This window comes from Rhinopithecus roxellana, chromosome 7, assembly GCF_007565055.1.
Source record: "Rhinopithecus roxellana isolate Shanxi Qingling chromosome 7, ASM756505v1, whole genome shotgun sequence".
NCBI lineage: Eukaryota > Metazoa > Chordata > Mammalia > Primates > Cercopithecidae > Rhinopithecus > Rhinopithecus roxellana.
In genome coordinates this window covers 30,712,283-30,735,612 of record NC_044555.1, presented here as the reverse complement: position 1 = coordinate 30,735,612, position 23,330 = coordinate 30,712,283, and the positions used below count along the sequence as shown (strand labels likewise).

Genomic DNA, 23,330 nt, shown 5'->3' with positions numbered 1-23,330 from the left:
ACTCAGCTAACCAAAATACACACAGGCTACATGGGGCCAGGTGTCATCTCTGATGGGTAGATCAAGGCTCAGGGAAGTGGCCAGAGAGATGGACTGACCACATCTTCCTTGGCATTGGGCTCTCAGTGCTGCTGCTGCTGCCTGTGGTTCAGAGTCCAGGGCCCTCACTGGGAAGCTCCACTCTGCCCATGTTCCCAACTGCATGAAATACTAGCCCTGCCAAGCTTAGTTCCTGCCCTGCTCCCTGCTGAAATCTGCCCACCACTGCCACCAGGTATCTATCCCAAGGCTCTGAGAAAGGTTATCTGCACTCTCTTGGATAACGATCAGCAGCTCTCACAGGCGAATCTGACAGACCATGCCAAAAAGATTCTAGAGAGGATCAATGAAATAGAAGCAGAAGTTGTGAATTCCCACAAGGCAAAAGAGAAATGTTCCCTACTCAGATTAAAAAATCAGAAAAAAACACAAAAAAAACAAAAACCAAACATTCCTTACTTCCGTTTCCTGATAGCTGCCTGTCCCTGCATTCCATCAGGTCTATTCTGAGGCAAATATCTCTGGGAGGCCCACACATTAATCCATTATTGACCAAGGCACCTTATGCAGAGGTAGTTTATCAGTTCCTACCCTCAAGGTTTTCCTGAGAGGAGATGCACATCTCTGAGAAGAAGGGTAATGCTAGGGGCTTGGATCACTGCCCAGAGCAGCAGGTCTGGGCCCTGAAGCCCCAGGTGTATGCTGAGAGTGCCAGGTATCTAAGCAGGAGAGAGTCAGGGCCACAGAGGCCAAGCCCATAGACCTATGCTGCAATCCTGCCGTTGCTTGCCTCTGCTCTTCTCCACTATCTCAATGTACAAATTTGAAAAGAGAACATTTTACAAGAATATCATAAACTTACATTTTCAGAGTTTCCAGTTGTCAGAGCCTAGAAGGGACCTCAGAGACCAATATATGAACAAAAGAGTGAGACACAGGTAGGTGAAGTGAATTGCCCAAGTTATTTGGCTAGTGAAGATCAGGCCTAGCTTCTCCTTACTTCCCTAAGTGAGAGCCAGATGGCCCTTCCCTGGTGCAAGGAAATCAATTATTTACTTGATTGCTGCAAGCTTTAGACTGAACGTTCCTTGAGAAATAGGATCGTTCATTAAATTATTCAGCAAACATCTATTGCACTTGGCAGGAGCTGATGTGGAGGCAGGGAAGCAAATAAGCAACAACTTGACAGAAGGCTACCAGTAAATAGTAGGTGGAAAGCACTTAGCACGATGATTGGCCCCCAGTAAGTGCTCAATACATGGTGGCTTCTATAAAAGTATTATTATTCTAGTGAGATGGAAATATGGAGAGAAAGGTAGGCAAACTCACGTGACACACTGATGCAGGATTAAGAGCAGAGGAATGATCCTATCAGAGTTTAGGAAGGTCACTGTGGCAAAACTTTGGAGGATGAGAGTTAAGAAAAAGAGATCAGTTACACTGCTCTTCAGAGGGTTCAAGTAAACAGTGATGAAATGCTGAACTACAACGGTGAAGCTGCAGATGGAAAGAAGGGGAAGTTTCCAGAGGTAGTTCAAGACGTATAATTCCAAAGGGTGAGTGGGAGAGGTCGAGAGAGGGGAGACACAAAGCCAACCCCTGGTCTGGACTCTTGGGGATGCCCATGATGGCCTTTATCAGGATACAGTCCTCTAGCTGCTACTTTACGAAAGAAGAAAACGAGGTCAAGTTAGGGAAAGTTATTTTGGGGGATGCCTAAAAGACATGTGAGGGGCATATGTCCCAGAGGTATGCATATTTCCAGGTTTATAGTTCAGGAGAAAGGTCTGAGCTTGAGGAACTAGCATGGACAGAATCACCCTACAGGTCAGAGCCAAAGCAGTGAGGGCTAGATAAAATGTACACATTCAGAACACATAGACACAGGGAGGGGAACATCACACACCAGGGGCTGTCAGGGGGTCGGGGCCTAGGGGAGGGATAGCATCAGGAGAAATACCTAATGTAGATGACGGGTTGATGGGTGCAGTAAACTACCATGGCACGTGTATGCCTATGTAACAAACCTGCAGGTTCTGCACATGTATCCCAGAACTTAAAGTATAATAAAAAAAAAAAAAAGAAAAAGAAAAAGAAAGGAAGGGAGGGAGGGAGGGAGGGGAAAAGAAAAGAAAAGAAAAAAAGAAAAGAAAAGGGAAGGTGGAACACAAAAGACACAAAAGCAGAGAATTATCTCAGTGGATTTCATCTGAGGCATATTAAACACTAAACAAAAAATGTACCCACTCAACTAGTATTTATTAACACCCCATTGTTTGCCAGACACTGAAACAAGTCATAAGGCTAAAGCAGAAAACAAGAAAGAGAAGGCCCCTGCCCTCAAAGAGGTTATATTCTGGTGAGGAGAGTCAGAATACACACACACACACACACACACACACACACACACACACACATAATGAAAGGAAAATATTAGCTAGTAAAAGCACTGAGTAAAGAATTGAATTAGGGTATGATGTGATAGACACGGGCTACGTAGTTCCTTTTTGTTTGCTCAGGAAAGAGTTTGAGAAGCATAAGATAGGGCTGAAGACAAGGTGCAGGGACCCACATTTGTGGGCCGAGCACAAATGAGCAGCCCCAAGCACAGAGGGCTCAGCACCCAGCACCAAGCATGTCATATGGATCGAGACATCTAGACTCTTGGTCTATGCTCTTATTTGGAGGCCATGCCATCACCTCCAAACTAGAACCCCCAGGAACAACTCTAGTGGTTCATTATTTCATTTGGTAGCTATATATATAAATAAATACATATATTAAAATATATATCTATTATATATATATATATATATATAGAGAGAGAGAGAGAGAGAGAGAGAGAGAGAGAGAGAGAGAGAGAGAGAGAGAGAGAGAGCGCGCCCAGCAGTAGGGGATGCTGCAGGGAACACCACCATTGAGCTCCCTGCCCTCAGAAAGCTCACATGCGAATAGGAGAAGACACACACAGCACACACACATAGACGCGCTACCCCCAAGTAAACAGATCTCTAAATAAAATAACTGTAAGTTGTGCTAAGTGCTGGGAAAAATATAAACAAGTGGCTAAGAATAACAGCAGGTGATCTACTCTAGATAGGATCTAGAAAGCCCCTCTGAATGAAAGCCCCTCTGGGAGCCGGCATTTGAGATGAGTCCTAGAGTTTCCTATGCAGAGGGTGGTGGTGACTACATTCCAGGCAGAGGGAACTGGGTGTGCATAGGCTAAGAGTCAGGAAAGAGCTTGATGTGTTTGAGAAACCGAAAGACAGTCAGTGAGGCCAAAAGACAGGGGTGCAGAAAAAGAGGTGATGACACTGGAAATACAAACAGACTCACATCACTCAAGGCCTTGCTGGCTGCAGTCAAATGTTTGGATCTCATTGTGAGGACAATGGCAAGCCACTGAAGGATTTTTCAAGCCAGGCGAAACCTGAACCTGATCTGAGTTTCATTTTAAGGAATTTCTGGGACGGGGAGGTCCTTCTTTTTGAGCATGCAGCTCCTTGAGGCTACCCCTCCAATCACAGCATAGTGGTCCTTTATCCCACCCACAATTAGGGTCAGGCCTCCATCTGCAAAGCAACTTTTCCTCCTTGGATCGCCTGCCTGGCCTAAGTGCTTCCCAAAAAGCCCTATAAACTCACTAAAGTGTTTCCAATAGACTTTGCAAGTGTTGGAAAAATGGATGCTTTTGTAAAAGGACACAAATAATAAAACAAAACCACTCCCTCATTTCTGATGGAAATTTCTTGCTTTCTCCTCCACTGCTTTCCATTAGCCCATGGCCTGAGTAATTGTCTCTGCTCTTTACTGTCTCCATTTATTTTCCAAAACACTATGAACATGTGTATGTGACTATGAACAATAACAAAGAACTATAAATTCTTATTGATCCCAGAAGGTTGGGAATTCTAAACAATAAAAATGTCCTCTGACTGCTTCTCTCCAAAGAACATTTTGGAGACACAAAAGAGCTTTGTTAAAACAACAAATGAGCTCTTGGGACACTCTGGGCCTAATGGTGGGCTCCAGGCCACCAGGTAGTGATGCAATAGGCGACCGCAGACACAAAGTTGGAAAGACCTCCCTGCTACCCTCTCCTGGGCTCACTTCCTCATTTCTCAGCCCACATCTTGACTGCATCAAGCAGAGTTTACTATATAGCTTTCAGCCACTATCCTTGTCAGGAGCCAGAATTCTCAGCCTAAAGAGAAAGTCCCCTTTGTCCTCCATCCATGATTTAATTTATTCTCCTAAACGCTCCATTCACTTTGTTTTCAGCCTAAGAAGTATCACAATTGTACTAGACCCTGAATTTGAATTTCCCTGTGTTTCCGCTGTGTGAAAATTTGCCTCGGTCAGCCACTGGATAGTCCCAGAATTCAGCTTCACCTTAGAGAAAACCTTGATCAAGATTTGTTATAATATTTCCCACTACTGTCACATATTTTTCCCTCGATTCCTGTATTTTCATGTCTTTCAGAATACACATATGTGTACAAGCACACGTATACACAGATGCATACATATCACCTTTGCTCTGATAATCGGTGAAGTTTTTACTATTTTCCAACTTCACCACATTCCTGGAGATGTCCCTCCTTTGTCCCCCAGATTTCGGTGGTGGGGAGGTGATCTTAGCAGTGCTTTTTTCTGTCTTTCTCACTCAGATGCACCATTCCTGGCATTCTGCTGATCCTTCAACTCCCTGATTCATAAGACAATGTCACCAACTGACTTTCTATGCTCTTGTCCCTCTGTTCCCATGTAAAACTCCTTTTATATGTAAATTTATAACATTTACTAGAGTATTAGTGGCCAAAACTTGACTACAAAATAATACAAACTCAAAGAAATGCCAATTCCTAATAAAAAATAGTTAACTGATTAGGAAAGAAACAGTTCTTTCTGTTCTTTGGACAACCTTGAGGGGAAAACAGACGACTGTTAGCAGAATATGGCTTACCTGAATGTATTATAATCCACCTTCTTTGTGTGCTTACGGTCAGCAGCTCTGAATATCTGCTTGAGCTCTCTGGATTTTGCTTCTTCTTGCTTCAGCTTTTGTAGGGCAAGTTTGAGGTTACTGCAAGGATACTATAAGGGGGAAATGAAAGGAAAAACATATTTAAATATTCCTAACAGCTCAGGAGCCCAGTCTTGCTCATGGCCAGTAAAGGGACTTCACACTGTGCACATGAAGTTAGCAGGTTTGTCTTTGCAAAGAAACCAACACCGAGAAGGCATGACTAGCTTTGGATCTCCTCAGTTAAAGCTTCTGGACAATAGCTGACATCAGCAGAGGCCCCAGCTCTGAGGGAAACGAGCTTAAGGAACACGAGGCCACAGAGATCAGAAAACAACCCCTGCTTCCATCTCAGCCTCCTCTCTATAACCCTTGGATATCGGCCCAATATGTTGGGAGATCCTAATGGAGAAAATGGGATTCAAAACTGGATAAGTAGCCCTCCATTTTCTCTAGATCTTTAGAATGGGGTCCCCCTGGAACTGTTATCCATTAGGCAACGCACTGATGAGAGCAAGGCTGGGTATGGAAGATCCATACAGGTACCTTAACCCCTCGCACAGTCATTCTCTCGGCTGTCTACTGTTCCTGTCTCTTATCCTGTGACTAGCTTTTTGACTTGGTAAGAATACTTCTTGCATCCAGTGAAACATAAGGTCGTAAATAATTATAGCTAAGAGATCAAAAATGAGAAGATGAAATTTTAAAATAAAAACATTGATGGCAATTTAGTCTAAAGATCCCTCTCTCCCACCAGAAAATGATCCAGGTGGTTTGGCAACTATCACAGACCCCCACTCCTCCCACTTTTTGGCATTTCCTTTCATCTATTTCCATGACAGGATCTATTCGCTCTTTTGAAAAGATTCTGGCCAGGCGCGGTGGCTCACGCCTGTAATCCCAGCACTTTGGGAGGCCGAGGCGGGTGGATCACGAGATCAGGAGATCGAGACCATCCTGGCTAACCCGGTGAAACCTCGTCTCTACTAAAAATACAAAAAATTAGCTGGGCATGGTGGTGGCGCCTGTAGTCCCAGCTACTCGGGAGGCTGAGGCAGGAGAATGGCGTGAACCTGGAGACGGAACTTGTAGTGAGCCAAGATCGCGCCACTGCACTCCAGCCTGGGCGACAGAGTGAGACTCCGTCTCAAAAAAAAAAAAAAAAAGAAAAGATTCCTCAGGCTGATATTAAACAGTATAACAAACTTTCTCTGCTTAGAATGTCTTTGCTAAGGGCAGTTTTAAAATAATGCAGTTTTCACTTGGGATGCTGATTCCAGATAATGTCCTACCCTGCTTTTATTGTCCCCAAAGGAAAAAAAAAAAAAACTTTATATCTTATATTTATACTATATATATTTTATATTAAGGTATAGGTTCACCCTCTGATTGGAAATAGAATTCTAATTTACAATAGTAACACTGATTGAGCTTACCATGGGCCTCATGGTTAGCTCAGAGCTTCACACACATTATCACATCTAATCTTCATAGCAATTCTATCAAATGAGCACTCTTGTTCCTTCCATTCCAAAGATGAAGAAACTGAAGCTCAGGAAAAATACGTATCTAAGGTCCCTCAGCTATTAATGTGGAGTCAGGTTCCCAAGCCAGGCCTGCTGGTTTCCAGAAATCTGCACTCCCGATTACTGAGCTTCTTGTCTAGATTCAGTGTTTTCGAATAGCTCCTGGTTCATGGTTTTATGATAACCTGAATCCCTAAGACTATAAATGGAGAGATGGCGTGGCAGCCATGGAGGGCGCTTCGCAGGCCTCCTGTCAAGAGAGACCCTGTGGAGAAGAGCATCGTTGCCTGACAGACTCCAGCTGCCATACCTTCCAGATTCATACAGAGTTCACAGGCAATGTCGCTGCTGGGGCCACCCTCTCCCCAGGCTGTTCCCACCCAATGGCACAGCACAGCAGGGGAACTAGAGCCAGGCCATTCCTGCCTGACAGGGGACCTCTCTGATGGGCAGTCTGTGCTCTGGGGCTCCCCTTCACTGAGAAAGTGAGACATTCTCAGAGCTGCGCTGTCAGCTGAGGCTTTCCCTACCCACCCCTCCTTCCTTTCTCTCTCCTTCCACAGGGGTTCAACCTGCCTCCTGGTCTGAAGGTCCCCCTGCCCGCTCCTGTCCCCTCCCCCTTTATCCTTCTCAGAAATTTCCCCCATGACATCTCTCACACTTCTCATTCTGTCTTGGCGTCTGCTTCTCAGAGGACCCAAACTGATAGGAATGATGTGATGTACACAGAGACACTGATCTTAGCAACTTAACCCCAGCCATTTTATATATAAATGAGATAAAATTGGCACTGTATGTATATAAATGGTACATAAATATTATCACTTATAGGTACACTTTTAAAATAAAATTTTCAAGATAGATTTTTCCATATTAGGAAATGATTCCCAAATAAACATGTTTGTACACTGAACTAGCCCACATTTAAAATCAAGATTTTATCAATATGTTATTTTTACTGAACAGCATTGCCATAATGGCACCTGCAGTAACAGTACCCATCTGCCATCTTATTTCAAAAAAAAACTCTTTGAGCTCACTGTTGCCAGTTTATCCTGAAATCCTTATTTAGGCCTCAGGTGGCCACTGTTATGGGAAGTTGCAACTCCAGCAACTATTCAGTTCCCTTGAGGTTTCTGTTTGTTCAGGTCTTGGCCTTCTGTGTTGGCCTGTGCCAATTAACTGGGACGGCACAGTGTGTGGCACCAGATTTTTCTTCCTTTCCTATAGTTGTTGAATTTCTTTCTGAAAACATTGTTAGTGTCAGCAAAAAACCCAGGAAACTTGATTCAACCCTGGCCCTGCCTCCTGCCTGTGCCTGGAATCTGTGATGCTGGGCAGAGGAGAACCCAGCATGTAAACAGAGTAGACAAGAACCTGGCCTCTGTGATGGGACATGTGGCCAAGTCACACGAATCCATTATTCATGCCCACATGTATGAATGCACAATGTAAAACTGGTGGCAAGATGAAGAAGAAAAGGCCCTAGAGAAAGAAAAACACAGACTGCAGAGGACTGAGAGGCAAGTGAAGAATTACACAAAGTAAATTCACCTTATCTGTATTCTGCTCCATGTAGTTTAAGGTATACTCATCAGCACTGAGCAAATGAAATAGGTAACCATTCACGTTCACTGTGACTCCAATGTACAGCTCCTCAGCCTTGATATATTCAGATAGTTCACTTTTAAAGACTTCTTGTCCAGGCTTCTTAACACGACTTCTTTTCAAGAACATCCCACCAGTAATTCCTATAGAAAAATAGAAAAGTTCATGAGCAGCCTTTATTCTTAAAAGAACCATCTGACTTGCCTTCAGAGTTACTTTATCTTCAAGCACAGACCACCATATAAGTTACCTGTGAACCAATATTGCCTGTTGTTTTGGACTTAAGGGAAGAATGAGGCAGTGAGTGAAGGAGCAAGAATTCCTAGGCGAGAGTGTTCAAGACAAAAAGCAAAGCCAGGCATGGTGGCATGTGCCTGCAGTCCCAGCAACGCAAGAGGCTGAGGCACGAGGATCGCTTGAGGCCAGGAGTAAAAGACCAGCCTGAGCAGCATAGCAAAATTCCATCTCAAAAAAAAAAAGAAAAAAAAAAGAGAGAGAGAGAGAGAAAATGACGTGTAATTCTAGCCTTTTCTTCTCTCTCTCTACTCTCTTCCCAGTCCAATAAGCACTTGGCAAGGACCTCCTATATATGCCCAGCAGCATACTGGGAGTGTGGAACATCAGGAAGATACTCATCTTTAGAGCATGTCTGAACAGTACCAGTTAGAAAATTCCCCCCTTGTACTTATTTCCACCTATTTGTCCCAGATGATGTCTTATACTTAATCTGACATGCAGATTAAGTAGCAAATGCCCTACCTCTGTAAAGGAGATTACTTAAGTGTTCAAAGGTAACTATGGGAGTCCCCTTAAGTCATTTTTTCCTACAGGTAAAATCCCTTTGCTTCTTTTAGTAATGCTTCATATTAGTTTCCAGAGCTGTCACCATTTCATCTGTTCTCTTCTAGACATTATTTGTTTTGACTTCTTGGAAAGTAGCCAGTAGAGTTGAACAGGGAACTCCAGCATCTTCTGATACTGAACTGAAATCTACAGACCTATAAATATAGCCTGAGACCAGATAAGCTTTTGGGTCACTTCATCCCACTCCTCCTGCCACATTCAGAAATGATAGGTGGTAAAAAGGCACAGGCTTCTGAGTTCTGTCACTTGCTCGCTGGGTGATCTTTAGGAGTTATTTAATCTCTCTGAATTCTTATTGGTACAATGGGAATCAGATGTGTGGAGGCCCTGAAAATGTACTTCTCAGGTCACCTATAGTGAAGAACATAACTAATGGAAGGCCCCAGCTGTTGTGTTCTTAAATCAATCTTCAGGTGTGTGTTGAGGTCACTCTTCCCACAGGCTGCTGCCAATAGATGAGCGACCAAGGCAGGGATAGTAAGATAGGCTCACTCCTACAAAACAAGGACTCCTCCAACTAGCAACTTTGCCTTAAGGACTCCCTGTCAACCTTGTTGAAATTTTCTTAGAATTTTACTGCAGTCTAAGACTCCCTCTGTCTTCCTTCCCTCTGTGCTTCACAGGTGTCAGAACTGCACTACAGTGTGACAGCTCTCCCAGCCTCTTCTGGCTCCTTCCACATTTTCCCTCACCAGCATTCCCCCTATTAAATCTTTTGCACATTTAATCCTGTCTTGGCAGTTGCTTCTTGGAGGAGCTGGACTAACACAAAACCTAACCTCATAAAGTCCTTGTAAGGATAATAGTAAGTTCTCAATCATGGCTGCTGTGATTACTAGTAAGCTTGCTGCTGACTACCATCACTCCTTTCTGTTTCACACATGCTGCAACTTGTTTGGCCACATCTCCCCCATTCTAAGTGTATAGAGTTGATTTTTGACCTGTAAGAGCATGACTTATATTCATCCCTATGCGAGCATGACTTATATTCATCCCTATGCAATTTCGTAATTTAAGATTTGATCCATTATTCAAATTACTGTGAAGCCTTAGTTATACAAGTTATTCATTACTCATCGGTGTGCTAAGTAGCTCATACCAGCTCATGGGAGCTGATAGTTGAATTCTCAGAGATTTTGCAAGCCAGTTTTTAAACTCTTGGCTGCTTGAAATTGGCCATGGTTGGGGTATTCACACCATGGAAACTGGCAAACAGTACAAATCAGGGCTTTTAAAATCTTTTCAAAGAGCCAGTTAACCAGCACATCACTGATTATTCTTCCCAAATGCATGTCTTCAGCACAGATAAAAGTTCTAAACGTGTTGAGACAAAGAACAGGATCCTACAGTGCCATGATTGGGTAAGTCAATGGCTCTCCTCAGCAGTGACGGTGGTACCAGCATATTGCAGAGAGGCATTCTATGGGCCTCAGTGCAGGAACCTTGGCAACAACCTCATCAGACAGAAGGACCAGATAAAGATGGACCCTGACGATTGAATTTGTGTATCTGGGATTCTTGTCTTACAGCCAAACAAAAATTTTTTAAGTAGGACTAGCAAGAATACAGACTTCCTCTTGGCTTGCTGGCTACAAGTAAAACTAGTGGTACCCAGACCATGAATTTGAAGCCCTTGGGTTCCATAGAGGTGCCTCAGAAGTCACAGTGGAAGTGGGGATAGTGGCAAAAAAGAAGTAACTCCAGGTCCCCCGGCCCTAAGCCAACTAAAACGGTTCCACTTCTATCATTTTAAATGTTTAGGTTCCCATTTAAGAGATTTGTAAAAAGAACTCTATTGTTCGGGTTTTTTTTTTTTTTTTAATAAAGCCTCTATTGTAGATAATCTAGGCTACAAAACCAGATCATGTTCCCTAATTTTCAACATGAAGAGACACTTAAAACATTCTTAAGAAAATACTGTGAGAAGGATATCTCTTACCTGAATTCCTCTCTATAGGTTCAAACACTGAAATGGTGTCATCACTGAGATAATATGAAATAACAAACATCCTGTCCAAGTCAACACATTTGTCTGTGACTAGTTTTGCAAAAAAACGGAGTATATTGCTTTGGAAGCCATAGCTAAATGGAACAGAAATGAGAGTTACAGCATTATACAGGTAATCTTCCACATATTATGGTTTCAAAAGTCTGCAAAAGATATAATATGGCTTTAATATAGTAGGCATAAACTGTCCAAAGTGAAAGAGTTCAACCGTCTTCTAATTAAGGTTCTAAATCTAAATGCAGAGGAATTTTCTCAGTATATACGATATCTCTGATTCTTTACATGTCCTGGGTAACACATTGGGAAAATGAACCCAAAACAAACGTCATAAACACACTGCTCAAACCAGCTGTGCTAATTGGCTGTTCTCTAATGATGAGGCTAGTCACCAATCACAATAATCATGCTGGAAAGAAGAGCAAGCACCTAGCCCTACTGCGTGGGCAATCCTGGGCTCTGCCAGTATCTGAGGCTACCTCCCCCATTCACCACTCACTGTCTCATGCCCTTTGCTTTTCTGTTTTCCAGCCCACATCCTCCCCTCTCTGACTCACTCCTCCAGCTCCCCAGCATCCCCCCAACTTTATTCAAGGGAAAAATTAACTTTTCCTTTTCAAATGCTATAACACATAGGATGGACCCACCTTTTTTTTTTTTAATAGTGCTTATCACTCATATTGTAAGCCATTACAAGTCTGTTTTCCAAGGACAAAGACTGTCTTATTAACCATTATCTAATATAATACTTTTTACATTATAAGTATTCAATAAATGTTTATGGAAAATTGTTATGAGATCTGTATTGACTGGAATTTGCACTCAGAATTCTATGCATAAATAGAAGAGTCTAGTAGACTAAAGATAGGATCGAATTATAGAATTAAAAGTTACCAAAGTTGACTGCCTGGTCACTGAAGAAACTGATTTCTGATCTGTCAGCAGAAGCATGTCTGCGGATATCAGCTAGTGAAAGGTGGACTTTGTAACAAACAGTAAACCCTTGGAGAGGTCTTTGATAACTAAAATCATTACCCCAGGGAGGTACACAGGATAATAAACCATGTCCTCTGTCACAACTCTAAGCAGAGAAGTCTTCCCTTGCAGGGTCTCCTAGGCTAAAAATCATTCTTTCCTTGTGTCCACAGTGATTAGGAAAATAAAACAAGTATTTCTGACTTGCAGAGGCAAAAAGTGCTTTTCTCTGCCCCTTTCTCCGGCTGTACAAGAATCACGGCTGAGAAAGGATGGCACCAAGATTCCTAGGCTTGAGGCCCCATGTGAGATGGTCTGTGGCAGTTTGGAAAGCTCACCGTAGAACAGCCTGAGCAAAGCAGCCAGGTCTGCACGGCTGTTTTCTCAGTACCCAGTTCCCAGGCTTCAGACAGACCTCATATAGTGTGTGGGGCGCGGGAAGAAGCTATGCCTTGTCAGCCATCTTCTCTGGTACATAACTGGGTTTGTAAGTAACAAATAGATTTGATAGCCCCTCTCACACAAAAAAGCCATAACATTTCAGACACCCGAAATATCACTGAAACAACTGAGGAAGGTCTAACTTCAGGAAAAGGAATATTACTGTAAATTTAACTTCTTATAATTTATAAGTGTATATGTTAAGTGTGGGTTTTTCACACGTTCAATATGCCTTTTTTTTTTTTTTACTTAAATCTAGTGTTCTGGAGATCTCATCAATTGAGAATATAATCTACTCAATAAAATTTTCAGACTAGCAGTTCACAAAGTTTATTGTATATAAAAATCACCTGGGGAGCTTGTTAAATATACAGAATCCAGAGTCCCATCCCCAGAGATACAGGGGGATTCAGTAGCTAGCTCACATCTCCAGAAACCTGCATTATTAATAAGCACCCCAGAAGATTCTGATAAGGTGGTCCCCTGGGTATACTTTGAGAAGCACTGCAAGTGTCTTCAGGTATTTCCCTAATAACTACTTCTCAAACTTCCCAGAATATTCTTTTTTATCATAATACTCCAGCTGACCACCTACTTATACCTCCTGCATCAACTGTAAGGTCACACCCAACTTAGCTCTATATAGACTTGTACTCTTGGATGGTTGTTTTAAAAATGTGTTTATTCCCGTTGTCCCCAAACAAATTATAAATTCCTAGGTCCAGAAGCCATGTCTTAACTTTTTCTACATACAGCTCGGAGTTATCTAAAATCATTATGTCAAATTCTTCTCCCATTTTCTCTCGAATCCATTTCTATTAGGTTTGCTCTACCTAAACTGCTCTTGTAGAGGTCAACAATGATCTCCACAATGCCAATTCCAATGCTTAATTTTTTGTGCCTATCTAACTTAACCGATCAGCAGCAACCGGCACAAATGATCACTCCTTCAATGTTACTCTTGCTTCACTGGCTTCCGGGATCCAGCATTCTCCTGGTTTTGCTCCTACCTCCTTGTTTGCTCCTTTTTAGTCTCCTTTGTTGGTTCCTCCTTTTTTTCTCCAAGCTCCTAATTGGGGATGTTTCAGAGTTTATTCCTTGGTCATGCTCCACTCTATGTATATTCACTCCCTTGGTGATCTCATCCAATCTCAAGGCTTTAATACAATTTGGTATCATGGCTTTAAATACCATCTACATGCTGATGGTATCCATGTCCACCTATCTTCTGAACCCTATACTCACACATGTATTCAATTGCCTACTTGGTATTGCCACTTGATATCTAATAGACATCCCAAACTTAACCCGTTCTAAAACTGAACTTCTACTCTTGTCCCTAAACCTATCCCATCTCCAGTCTTTCTCATCTCAGTGGATGGCAACTCCACCCTTCCAGTTGCTCAAGCCCAAATTTTGAGTCATCTTAACTCCTCACTTCTTTCATACTTCATAACCAGTTTGTCAGGGAATCCCACTGGCCCTACCCTCAAAATATTTCCAGGATCCACTATTTAATTTCATCACTTCCACTGCACTCACCCAGATCTGAGCCACCAAAACTTTTCTCTTGGATTACTGCAGTAGCTTCTTACCCGGTCTTAATTTCCACCATTGCCATCTATAGTCTGCTCTCAACATTACACTGGAATGATTCTTTTAAAAAGAAAATCAGCTCAAGTCACTTCTCTGCTCAAATTTTCTAATGGCTCCCTTATCACTCAAAGTCAAAGCGTCCTTAAACAGTCCGTAAAGCCCTGTGTACCCAGTTCCCCATACACTCTCATCTCCTCTCCGTGTGCTCTGCCCTTTACTCATCTACTCCATCCATGTCGGCCTCCCGGATGCTCCTTGAATATCCCAAGCACACTTCTTGCTCAGGGTCTTTACACCGACTGTTCCTTTTGCCTGGAGCACATTTCCTCTCTTCAGTAAAGTCCCTCAAGACCACACTATTTAAAATTGCAACCAGGAATGTTCCTCAGCCCCATACTCCCAATCTGCCTTTATTCTTTCCACAGCAACTTAATACCTTCTTTATTTTTTTTTATGGTACTTAACATCTTGTAACTATTTCATAATTTACTTATGTATTAATTGATGGTCCACCTCCCAGAACTAGAATATAAGTTCCACGATGGCAGGCCTTGGTGTCTATTTTGTTCGCTGATGTATCCCAAACACTCAGAACATTGCTTGGCACACAGCAGGGATTCAAGAAATAGTTGTTCACTAAGATAATGAATGGCTCATCCAGGGCTATACACCGACTAAAAACCTCAAATATAGCTACAGCTATAGAATCTTATGGTTGGAAGACACATGAAGGCTTATTTTTATTAATGGGGAAACATTTTTAAAAGAAGGAAAAAAATGACTGGTGGTGAAACCAGATGGACAATATCTGTAACAAGACAGAGATGAAGATTAAACCACGAATTTTTGGATGCTATATGGCTACGACTGGCACAAGTCTGGGATAATAACCCTCCCAGTGAGAAGTCACCTGTCTCTTCTATCCATGATTAAGAACTGGATGAGTGAACATTTATTTTATTTGCTCACTTCTTCATCCATTCCTTCTCTTCTTAGACAAACTATTGATCCCCAAATATATAGCCAGCACTAGCTCTCATGGAAGCAATAAAGCTGGCCCCTGCCCTCAAGGAGCTCTTGGTCTAAAAGGAGCCCACAAATTACATAAACAAGTCCTTAACATGCACTGTTATATGTATAGATTCTGTCGAAAGACAGGTAAATTCCAGAAGTCAGATTTCCCTGGGTTCAGTTCCCAGTTCAAGTAAAAATTAGCTGTGTGACCTTGAGGAAGTTGCATGGCCTCTCTGAGCCTCAGTTTTCTCATGTAAAAAATGGGTACAATAACATTATCTACTTTCCAAGGATTTGATGATTAAATTAGATTAAGTATTGTAACACAGCACATAGTAACCACTAATGGCTTATTATGAGTAATCAGCAATAGTAATAACATTATTATTAGAGATATAATCAACAGAGTACTGTGGGCACACAAAGAACAGAGTAACTAATTCAGCCTGGTGCAGCAAGAAAGATATTATCCTGGCTCTTCCTCCTCAGACTAGACAATCTGCCCAGCAGGCTACCACAGTGATATCTACCCAGATAATAAGATCTTTATATCCATCAAAAGCTCATATGCTTTAATCTGAAACTATTCCCTCCAATGACTCATAGATCAGCGTTAACCTCAGAACAATAGCACCAAGTACATTTTTAATAGCAATATATATATATAATCAAAGTGTCATGTACAATTTCATGTCTCAATTCACAGTTTATTTGTATTTTAAAAAACTATTCTTTGTGTGCTTTGTGAAATCATCTTCCTTAGGTTCTTACAGTTTTAAAACCTTGGGTTATTCAAACTCATGTATAAGTCTCCAGCTGAATGTGCTAGTTACTATGGAAACACGGTCCCTGTGTGAGAAGAGCTTGAGGAAAGTGTATTCCTGGCACAGATTGAGCAGTGGACAGAAAGAACAAAATGAGAGACATTTGTGCCTACACTACCATCCTTCAGCCATGACAACATGACAAGAACATAGAACACCATCTACAGTCAGTGTTCTGTGGGCAAGTTTTTACCCAGTGTAGACAGAAAGAGGGACTAAATCAACTACTCACAAAGAACGGTTTTCCCCTGGGTTCCAGAAGCAACACCCTGGATAATATTTCATCTTGTTTACTTATAAGAAAAATTCCCTCTCCTTTTACAATAGGGACATTCTTTCTGCCCACCTCCTTCGGGTGGCTGTCCTTAAAAACAGCAGTTAGTCATCAAAAGTCCTACCCTGGAACCTCACCTAAACACTGTTCTCGATCAGGGAGGACAGAGTATAAGCTGGCAACCCTCTTATGTGATAAAAATCAGTGATTCTCAAACACTGGTGTGTCTCAGAATCCCCTGGAAGACTTGAGAAAACTCAGAATGTTGGGCCCCTTCCCCAGAGCTTCTATCTCAGTCGATCTGGGTGGGGGGGGAGGCACAATAATTAGCATTTCTAAAAAGTACAGGGACCATTCCTGAGAAGCATCAAATCTAAAACTTAAAAATAGAACCCTAAAGTCTTTCAAAATAAAAGATTATTTCTAGAAAGATGAAGGACATCATGTCATAGCAAAGGCAGACTTTTAGACATTCTATATAATTCTTAATTGATTTTTACCACTTTTACAAATATAACACAACTACTGTTCTCTCTCCTTCAAATGTTCTACAACACCTGACCCCAATCAATTTTATGAAATTCAGGATGTCTTTTTCTTCTCCTTCTCCTAGACTTACCATGTTCCCTTTATCAATGTTTCTCCCCAGGATCTCCTGATCCATTATTTCCCTCACACAGGACTGCAAGCCTTAGCCCACATCCTATTCAAGCACCTACAATGTTTCCCCACCACTTTTCCCCTGACTTCTTTCTCCAGGGCTTGCTCTCCCTGCAGAAGCAAAAAGTAGCCGAGGGCAGTGTCTACATTCTATCTGCATGATTTACAGGCAGGTTTTTCTCCATGTCTATTAGGAATACTTCTGAAAGTCCATCATTTAAAATTATATTCAGCCAAGTGAGAAATCTATGGTTACTGAACTCAACCAACCTCTCAAGTGAAAACAACAACATTAATCACCAAGTAACATTTTTAAAAACACGTATAAATCCTTGAAATCTCTATAGCGGGGGTTGGCAAACCACAGTCAGTGAGCCAAATCCACCAGGCCACCTGTTTTTATATGACTTTTGAGATAAGAATGGTTTTTACATTTTGAAATAGTTGGCAAAATCAAAATAAGAGTAATATTTTGTGATATGTAAAAATTATATCAAACTTGAATGTCAGTGTCCATAAAAAAAGTCTTATTGGAACACAGTCACACAACCATTTACATTCTGTCTGTGGTTGCTTTCACGCTACAAAGGCAGATCTGAGTGGTTGTGACAGACACCGTATGGCCCACAAAGCCAAAAATATTTCCTATCTGACCCTTTAAGAAAGAGCTTGCTAACTCCTACTCTACATCTTTCCCATCTTCGGGAGACAGACATATAGATAGATAAGGAAAGGCAACATAGATTGGAGATAATATTACTTTAGGGGCCTCCAGATGATACTTATTAAAATAAGCACTCAAGTAAGAACCTGTTAATACGTGCATGTTAATCAACCTCATTAAAAGCCTATAATAATGTCTCCCCGGACTTGCAATTAGATGAGCTGCGTGACATCTGTTTTGTCATGAGAACTATGTCATAAACCCCAAACACATTTGGGAAAGATCAGACTAAAATCATGGTTCCCTCAAGCACCTGTCTTTTTCCATAAACTTCTTGAAGTTCCTCCGATGAGGTGTGGGCTTGAAGCCTATGCAGGTACGGAGAGAATCCTCTTCAGAACCAAAACCATTGTAAGGTGGAAATTTCCTTTCTATTTTTGGAGGAGGAGAAGGAGGCTTGCATGAAACTGAGGTAAAGTTCTCTAGAACAAAACATAGGCAAACAAAACATCAATATTTTTTTTGCCCTGATTATGGCTGTTTTGAAAGGTTTGTTATGTTTTCAAGATCAACATGGAGATCTTTGTAGACTATTTTAATCTCTTTCAAACAAAACACAGCAAAATCCTGTGAGAGTACATTTCAATCATGTTTACAAAAACCATGGAACTCAATAATCACCATCGGTTCAAAAGTTAAAAGAAAAAAAAAAAAGAATCTATGTCAAATAAGTAAACGTTTATATTTTGTCATCACATTCCCATTTCTGAATATCTTTTGTTCTCCTCTGATTTTCCAATAATATGAAAATTCATACTTGAAACTTTATGCCACTCATCCCATATTTTAACCTGCAATTTAGCCCTCTCCTATCTCAGTCAACACTCACTAATAAAATTCTCTTCCAAACAGGACTTATTCCTCACTATTCACCTTTATCCTTCCCCATCCACCATCTCCTCCTACTGTACCCTCTATTTGAGTACCCTCCATTGCCTCCAAATCAACTCCAGGTCATATAGTATTTCCCTATGAAGTTCAAAAACAAACACCAAAATAAAACTTTCCTCTCACCAGCCACAGCCCCAGGTAGCTTTTGTTAAGCCCAAGAAAAGACTACAATTGCACTCAAATGCAATGAAGTGAACAAACAAAACAGAAAGAAAAAACTTTTAAAATAGCCAACTGCCTACTCTCTCCAAGGGAGTGCTATGCGGTAAATACTGTTGATTTTATTTATATACTTATCATCTGTGAGGAAAGAGAGGTGGAGAGAGAGCTGGTAACATATTTGTAATAGCCTAGGAGCTTTCAGGTACTCATTTGCGAGGTTGTACAATCTCAGAAGCAACCGTGCTCTCCAGAGCAAGGAACATATTGACCTGATCTATCCAAGTCACTGTGTTTGTCCCCAACATAAATGGCAAAAAAGATGCCAGATCTTTCCTAAAACAAAACAAAACAAACTCCCACAGAATCTATTTTCTACTTCTTCTCCAAGCTTCAGTATGACATAGGTGTTTTCAATCATGAATGAAAGGAGTTCTACATAAGCAAATATTTCCTTTTCCACTGTCAAAGTTCTCATAGAGGAAGAGTACAAATTTTAGTGCACACCTCTAGAAGAGAAAATGGAGATCAATTTTTCATCCAAGACAACCTAACTCTTAATATTACGGTGGTTTTTTTGTTTTTGTTTTGTTTTTTAACTGATGATCAAAAGGCTAAGAGCTTGAGGCCATTTCTAACTCTTGTTGAAAACATTTTCAGCTTTCATATTTCCTTAGACTTCCTAGCAGCCTTTGTGTGAAATTTCCCCAAACACAATCCCCAAAAGAGTATTGTTACATCCTAACAGAGACTGCTTACAGCAGACATGTTTATAAAGGTGACTCAGTGAAAGGGGGGAGCCAGTCTGCCTGTACAGAAGTGACCTGTGAGCTTCAACTATTACTATTTTTGTGGTGATTAAAGAAAAGTCTTGGAAATAAAGAGGAGAGTTCAAATCTTGGAATTGGGCAGAATTGCAGTAGACTCTATCATTGCTAACCATTACATCTAACGCACCACTGTTTGGTCTTTCATTTCAGGAAGAGCATCATAACCATGGCAGGAGAGCTCTATGTGATTACTAAAAAATCTGGGCCTGAGCAGTTTCTTACAACAGGAGACATATACATACAACTCTACGTACCAATCTAAGCAGTCTAACCAAAAGAGGACACATATTGAATCTCAAAGTAATTAGGACTGCATTCTACACTTCCCCCCAGAATTACAGGGCTTATAACACACTGTTGTTTTCTCAACCATATAATTTTTGCAACAGATTTAAGTAACAAAAGAACCAATTTAGAGCTTTCCTCTGCACCCACAGTGCCATCTAGTGTATAAAAGCTGAGAACTTTTCCACTCCATCATGCCTGACTTTTATACCACCACATACATCTTTTTGGAAACTCTGGCTCAAGATCCAACTTTAAATTCCATTTCTCTGGGTAATTTGCATACATTCACAAAGCTCTGAACTCACAGCTGAATGACAAGTTTCCTCACTTTGGTTTTCCATCATCCCAGCATCCCGCATGTTTTAGGTGTTCAAAAATATTCATTGAATAAATGAAAAAGTATACATTTTTGTACAAAGCATCTTCCCCAATGTCTTAAGTTGGCATTCTGCTAGATCCTGAGACAGATATGTCTTTTAATTATCTGATTTCTCTAATTCCAAGTGACTTGTCAAAACATATATATATATATCTCGAATGCCCATCCATGGTTGACGAGATTCCAACAAATTGGCAGAGAGATGATACATATTACAAAGAAGTCTTAATGCTTCTTCGTGGTGATCTTCTATTCACCATCTCAGTGGGAAAGACTACTGGGAAAAGCCTTCAATTACCTCATAGTTCATCGCTTATGTTCTAGTAGCCTAGAGATGAATACAGGTTTTGGGAGGCTGGAAGCTTAAATAATTTGGGCGAAGCTCTTCTAGACGAAGAATGTCAAATTACTAAGACAAAATTAGGCCAGGGCCTTGGATTGGGACCCCTGGAAAGGAAGACCTCTAAAGATTATTATTCATTAGCTTCAAGGTAAATCCACTTGTACTTGTATTCAATACCCACGTCAAATGATTTCAATGAAAGCTAAATTCGTGATTCACATCATGTTAGAGCTACAAAATCTTTAAGAATCCTCCCATCTCAACCATCTTCATTTTATATGGGAAGCAAAAGAAACAAAATTGTTAGGTCCATCAGGACCATGTAATGAGACCAGAAGCCAATTCTATCCTATTGATGCAATTTTAAGTGTCCAGTTCACTCAAACAATCATTAAACACTCATCTTAAATGTTCTGCTGTTCCTAAAAATTCAGAGATGGCCAGAAATGACTCCACAAAATTAAGGGTCTTTAAGATTTTTGTTCAATCTAAGTATAGCCTAATAAGTGTTCAAAAGCAATGAGAATGAACAGTCTTGTTACTAGTTTCATTGTCCTAGCCACTAAGAAAAAATAAGGAAGTCCACTGATAGACAAATAACAACCTAAAGCAGAAATTCCTACGTATGAACAGTTTACATTTGATCCCTGTCCTTTTAGTGAAAGAAACACCTGCTGGAACCCCTAGAGCCTTTTTCAACCTTCATGCTATAGGAAAGATCAACAGACCTCCATCTGCCGGTCGGTGTTCATTCACATAAAATAATGAGGGAGTGACATGCTACAGCCCGGCAGGCAAGCCAGGGCCAGCAGGATGGCCAAACTGCCTGATGGAGGGGGTCACACTGCACTATTAAAGAGAAGAAATCTATGGAATCGCCTTCTCCTTAGAATCCTTAAAAGTATGAAGGAATCATCTTAAGAGATTGAGTTTTACACAGGAGCTCAAATGTCTCTTGGAATTCTAGCAAGCCCTCCACTTCTACATAAATAGAAAGGTTATCCATGTACCCTTCTCGGGACTGTGGCCAACTCCTTGTCTTTGTCTGCCATTTTTTCTCACCCAAAAATATGCTGGGGTGTCATCACACAGGAGAAGGTACTAAAGCACCAAGGCTGCATTCTGCATTAGAAGTCTCCCCCGACTTCCTGCTAGAGAGGCCCCTAGCTGTGTTGCTGGTACTTGTCAGATCCTTCCTGCGTCCTGCACAGTGGAGACACCCAGGTTTTCTACTGAACGCAATTATTGACAAGGGAGGAAATGTGACCACGATTATTGACAGAACCACAATGATTGATGGGACTTTGTCCTGGTTTGGGTTTTAAGGATACCAAAACATAACACATGTAATTTGGTCAGTTTAAAAAATTGCTGGGACCGGATGAACTATAAATAAAATTAAAATGGCAGAAATAACTGTATCTAAGTAACATTAAGGATATTAATTTAACCTTACCAAAAAATCAGGAAAAACAAACGCAAAGATTATCAGAGAATACTGATTCATTCTCCCCTCCACCTCATCATAGATATAATTTCTAGTCTTTACTTACATTAAGTACACTGTTGTAACTCAAGAAATGTTGTGTAATAATAGTGTCTGTTAAATGGGATATTTTAACATATGTTATGAGAAATATAAAAAGTCAGTGTGACTATGAAATGCATCATAATTTTGCATTTGCATAATTTTCTGTTTAAATGCATAATGCTCATGTTATATTAGCTTTAAAGGCACAGAGTACTTTTTTTTTTACATAATACAATTAGTCCACAGAGTGAACAAAAGAAGTGAACAGAAAGAAATTAAGCACAAGGACTCGACTGAAATGGACCATAGGACATTTGAAGCTGATACATTTACCCAGGATGGCTCGATTTGGAGCACAACAGGGAATTCACACTGCCTCCAAAAATTTTCTAGAGAAGCCGTTAAGACCCTAACAACATACTAAGTCTCACCACTAGGACACTCATTTTCCCAAATGCAACTTTCATATTCTCACCAAGCTGACAGACAAACATCAACCAAAAGTTGGACTTTATGTTTAAGGAATCATACAATGCTTTGGAACATTTACCACATTCTTTGTATTAAGGTAATCATCAGGTGTAAGTTATGGCTTTTGGTGACTCATCTTGATATATACATTTAAATCTTCATTCTATACTAAAGACTTATGGATTCCAAACAGGCATCTACATTTATTAAAGGCCAAATTCTTTTCCCATAGTCTAAGGGCCACCAGCAGCTTCTCCATAGCAGCTGCCACCTACACATTCCTGGCTGCTTCTTGTCCACAGTCCCCAAGGCAAATATGCCCAACTGTGTCCACTGAAGGGGACTAATTTTAGAAAATAAAATAAAAAGAGGTCACCAATTTGGCCCCAGTAGGGCCCATACATTTTGACTAATCTGGCATGCAGATGCAGTGCAACAAATTCCCCTAATGAACCTAAGAGTAAAACTGAAAGCCTTTTTCACTCTAACCCCTTTGTGTGCCTGATGTGCCTTCTCTCACACTATAAAGACTCCCAGAAGGCCAGGAATACTACACAATGCAGACAACAAGACACATGGCATGGCTTCATCTCATTCTAGAGACAAAGCACTTTGTCTTTTAAGAAGCTGCGGTTGCACTTGGCTTCCATCTCACCCCTCGGGGAAGTGTGTTCATATGAATACTCCAAGGTTCAGAGAGAAGTACAGGACTAAGTACCCCCTATCCCAACTCTAGTCCCAAACTGGGAGGTCAACAAGTCCCATCAATTTCTAGCAGCAGCAGGTACCTGGAGACTCAGGTAGAGGGGAGTTTAACAAATGAGGGTTTATATTTTAGGTTACATGTCACATCCTCCAC

General features: G+C 41.0%; 1 protein-coding gene across 1 annotated transcript in view; it reads right to left on the bottom strand.

Moving 5' to 3' along the window:
• EFHC2 (EF-hand domain containing 2) overlaps positions 1–23,330 on the bottom strand; it is a 336,667-nt gene that overhangs the window by 76,567 nt on the left and 236,770 nt on the right. The window contains exons 14-17 of the mRNA XM_030934607.1: positions 17,833–18,001; positions 11,006–11,148; positions 8,149–8,345; positions 5,009–5,139 (exon numbers count right to left, since the gene is read on the bottom strand). Coding sequence (XP_030790467.1) covers positions 5,009–5,139; positions 8,149–8,345; positions 11,006–11,148; positions 17,833–18,001 — 640 coding nt within the window. The remainder of the gene's footprint in view (positions 1–5,008; positions 5,140–8,148; positions 8,346–11,005; positions 11,149–17,832; positions 18,002–23,330) is intronic.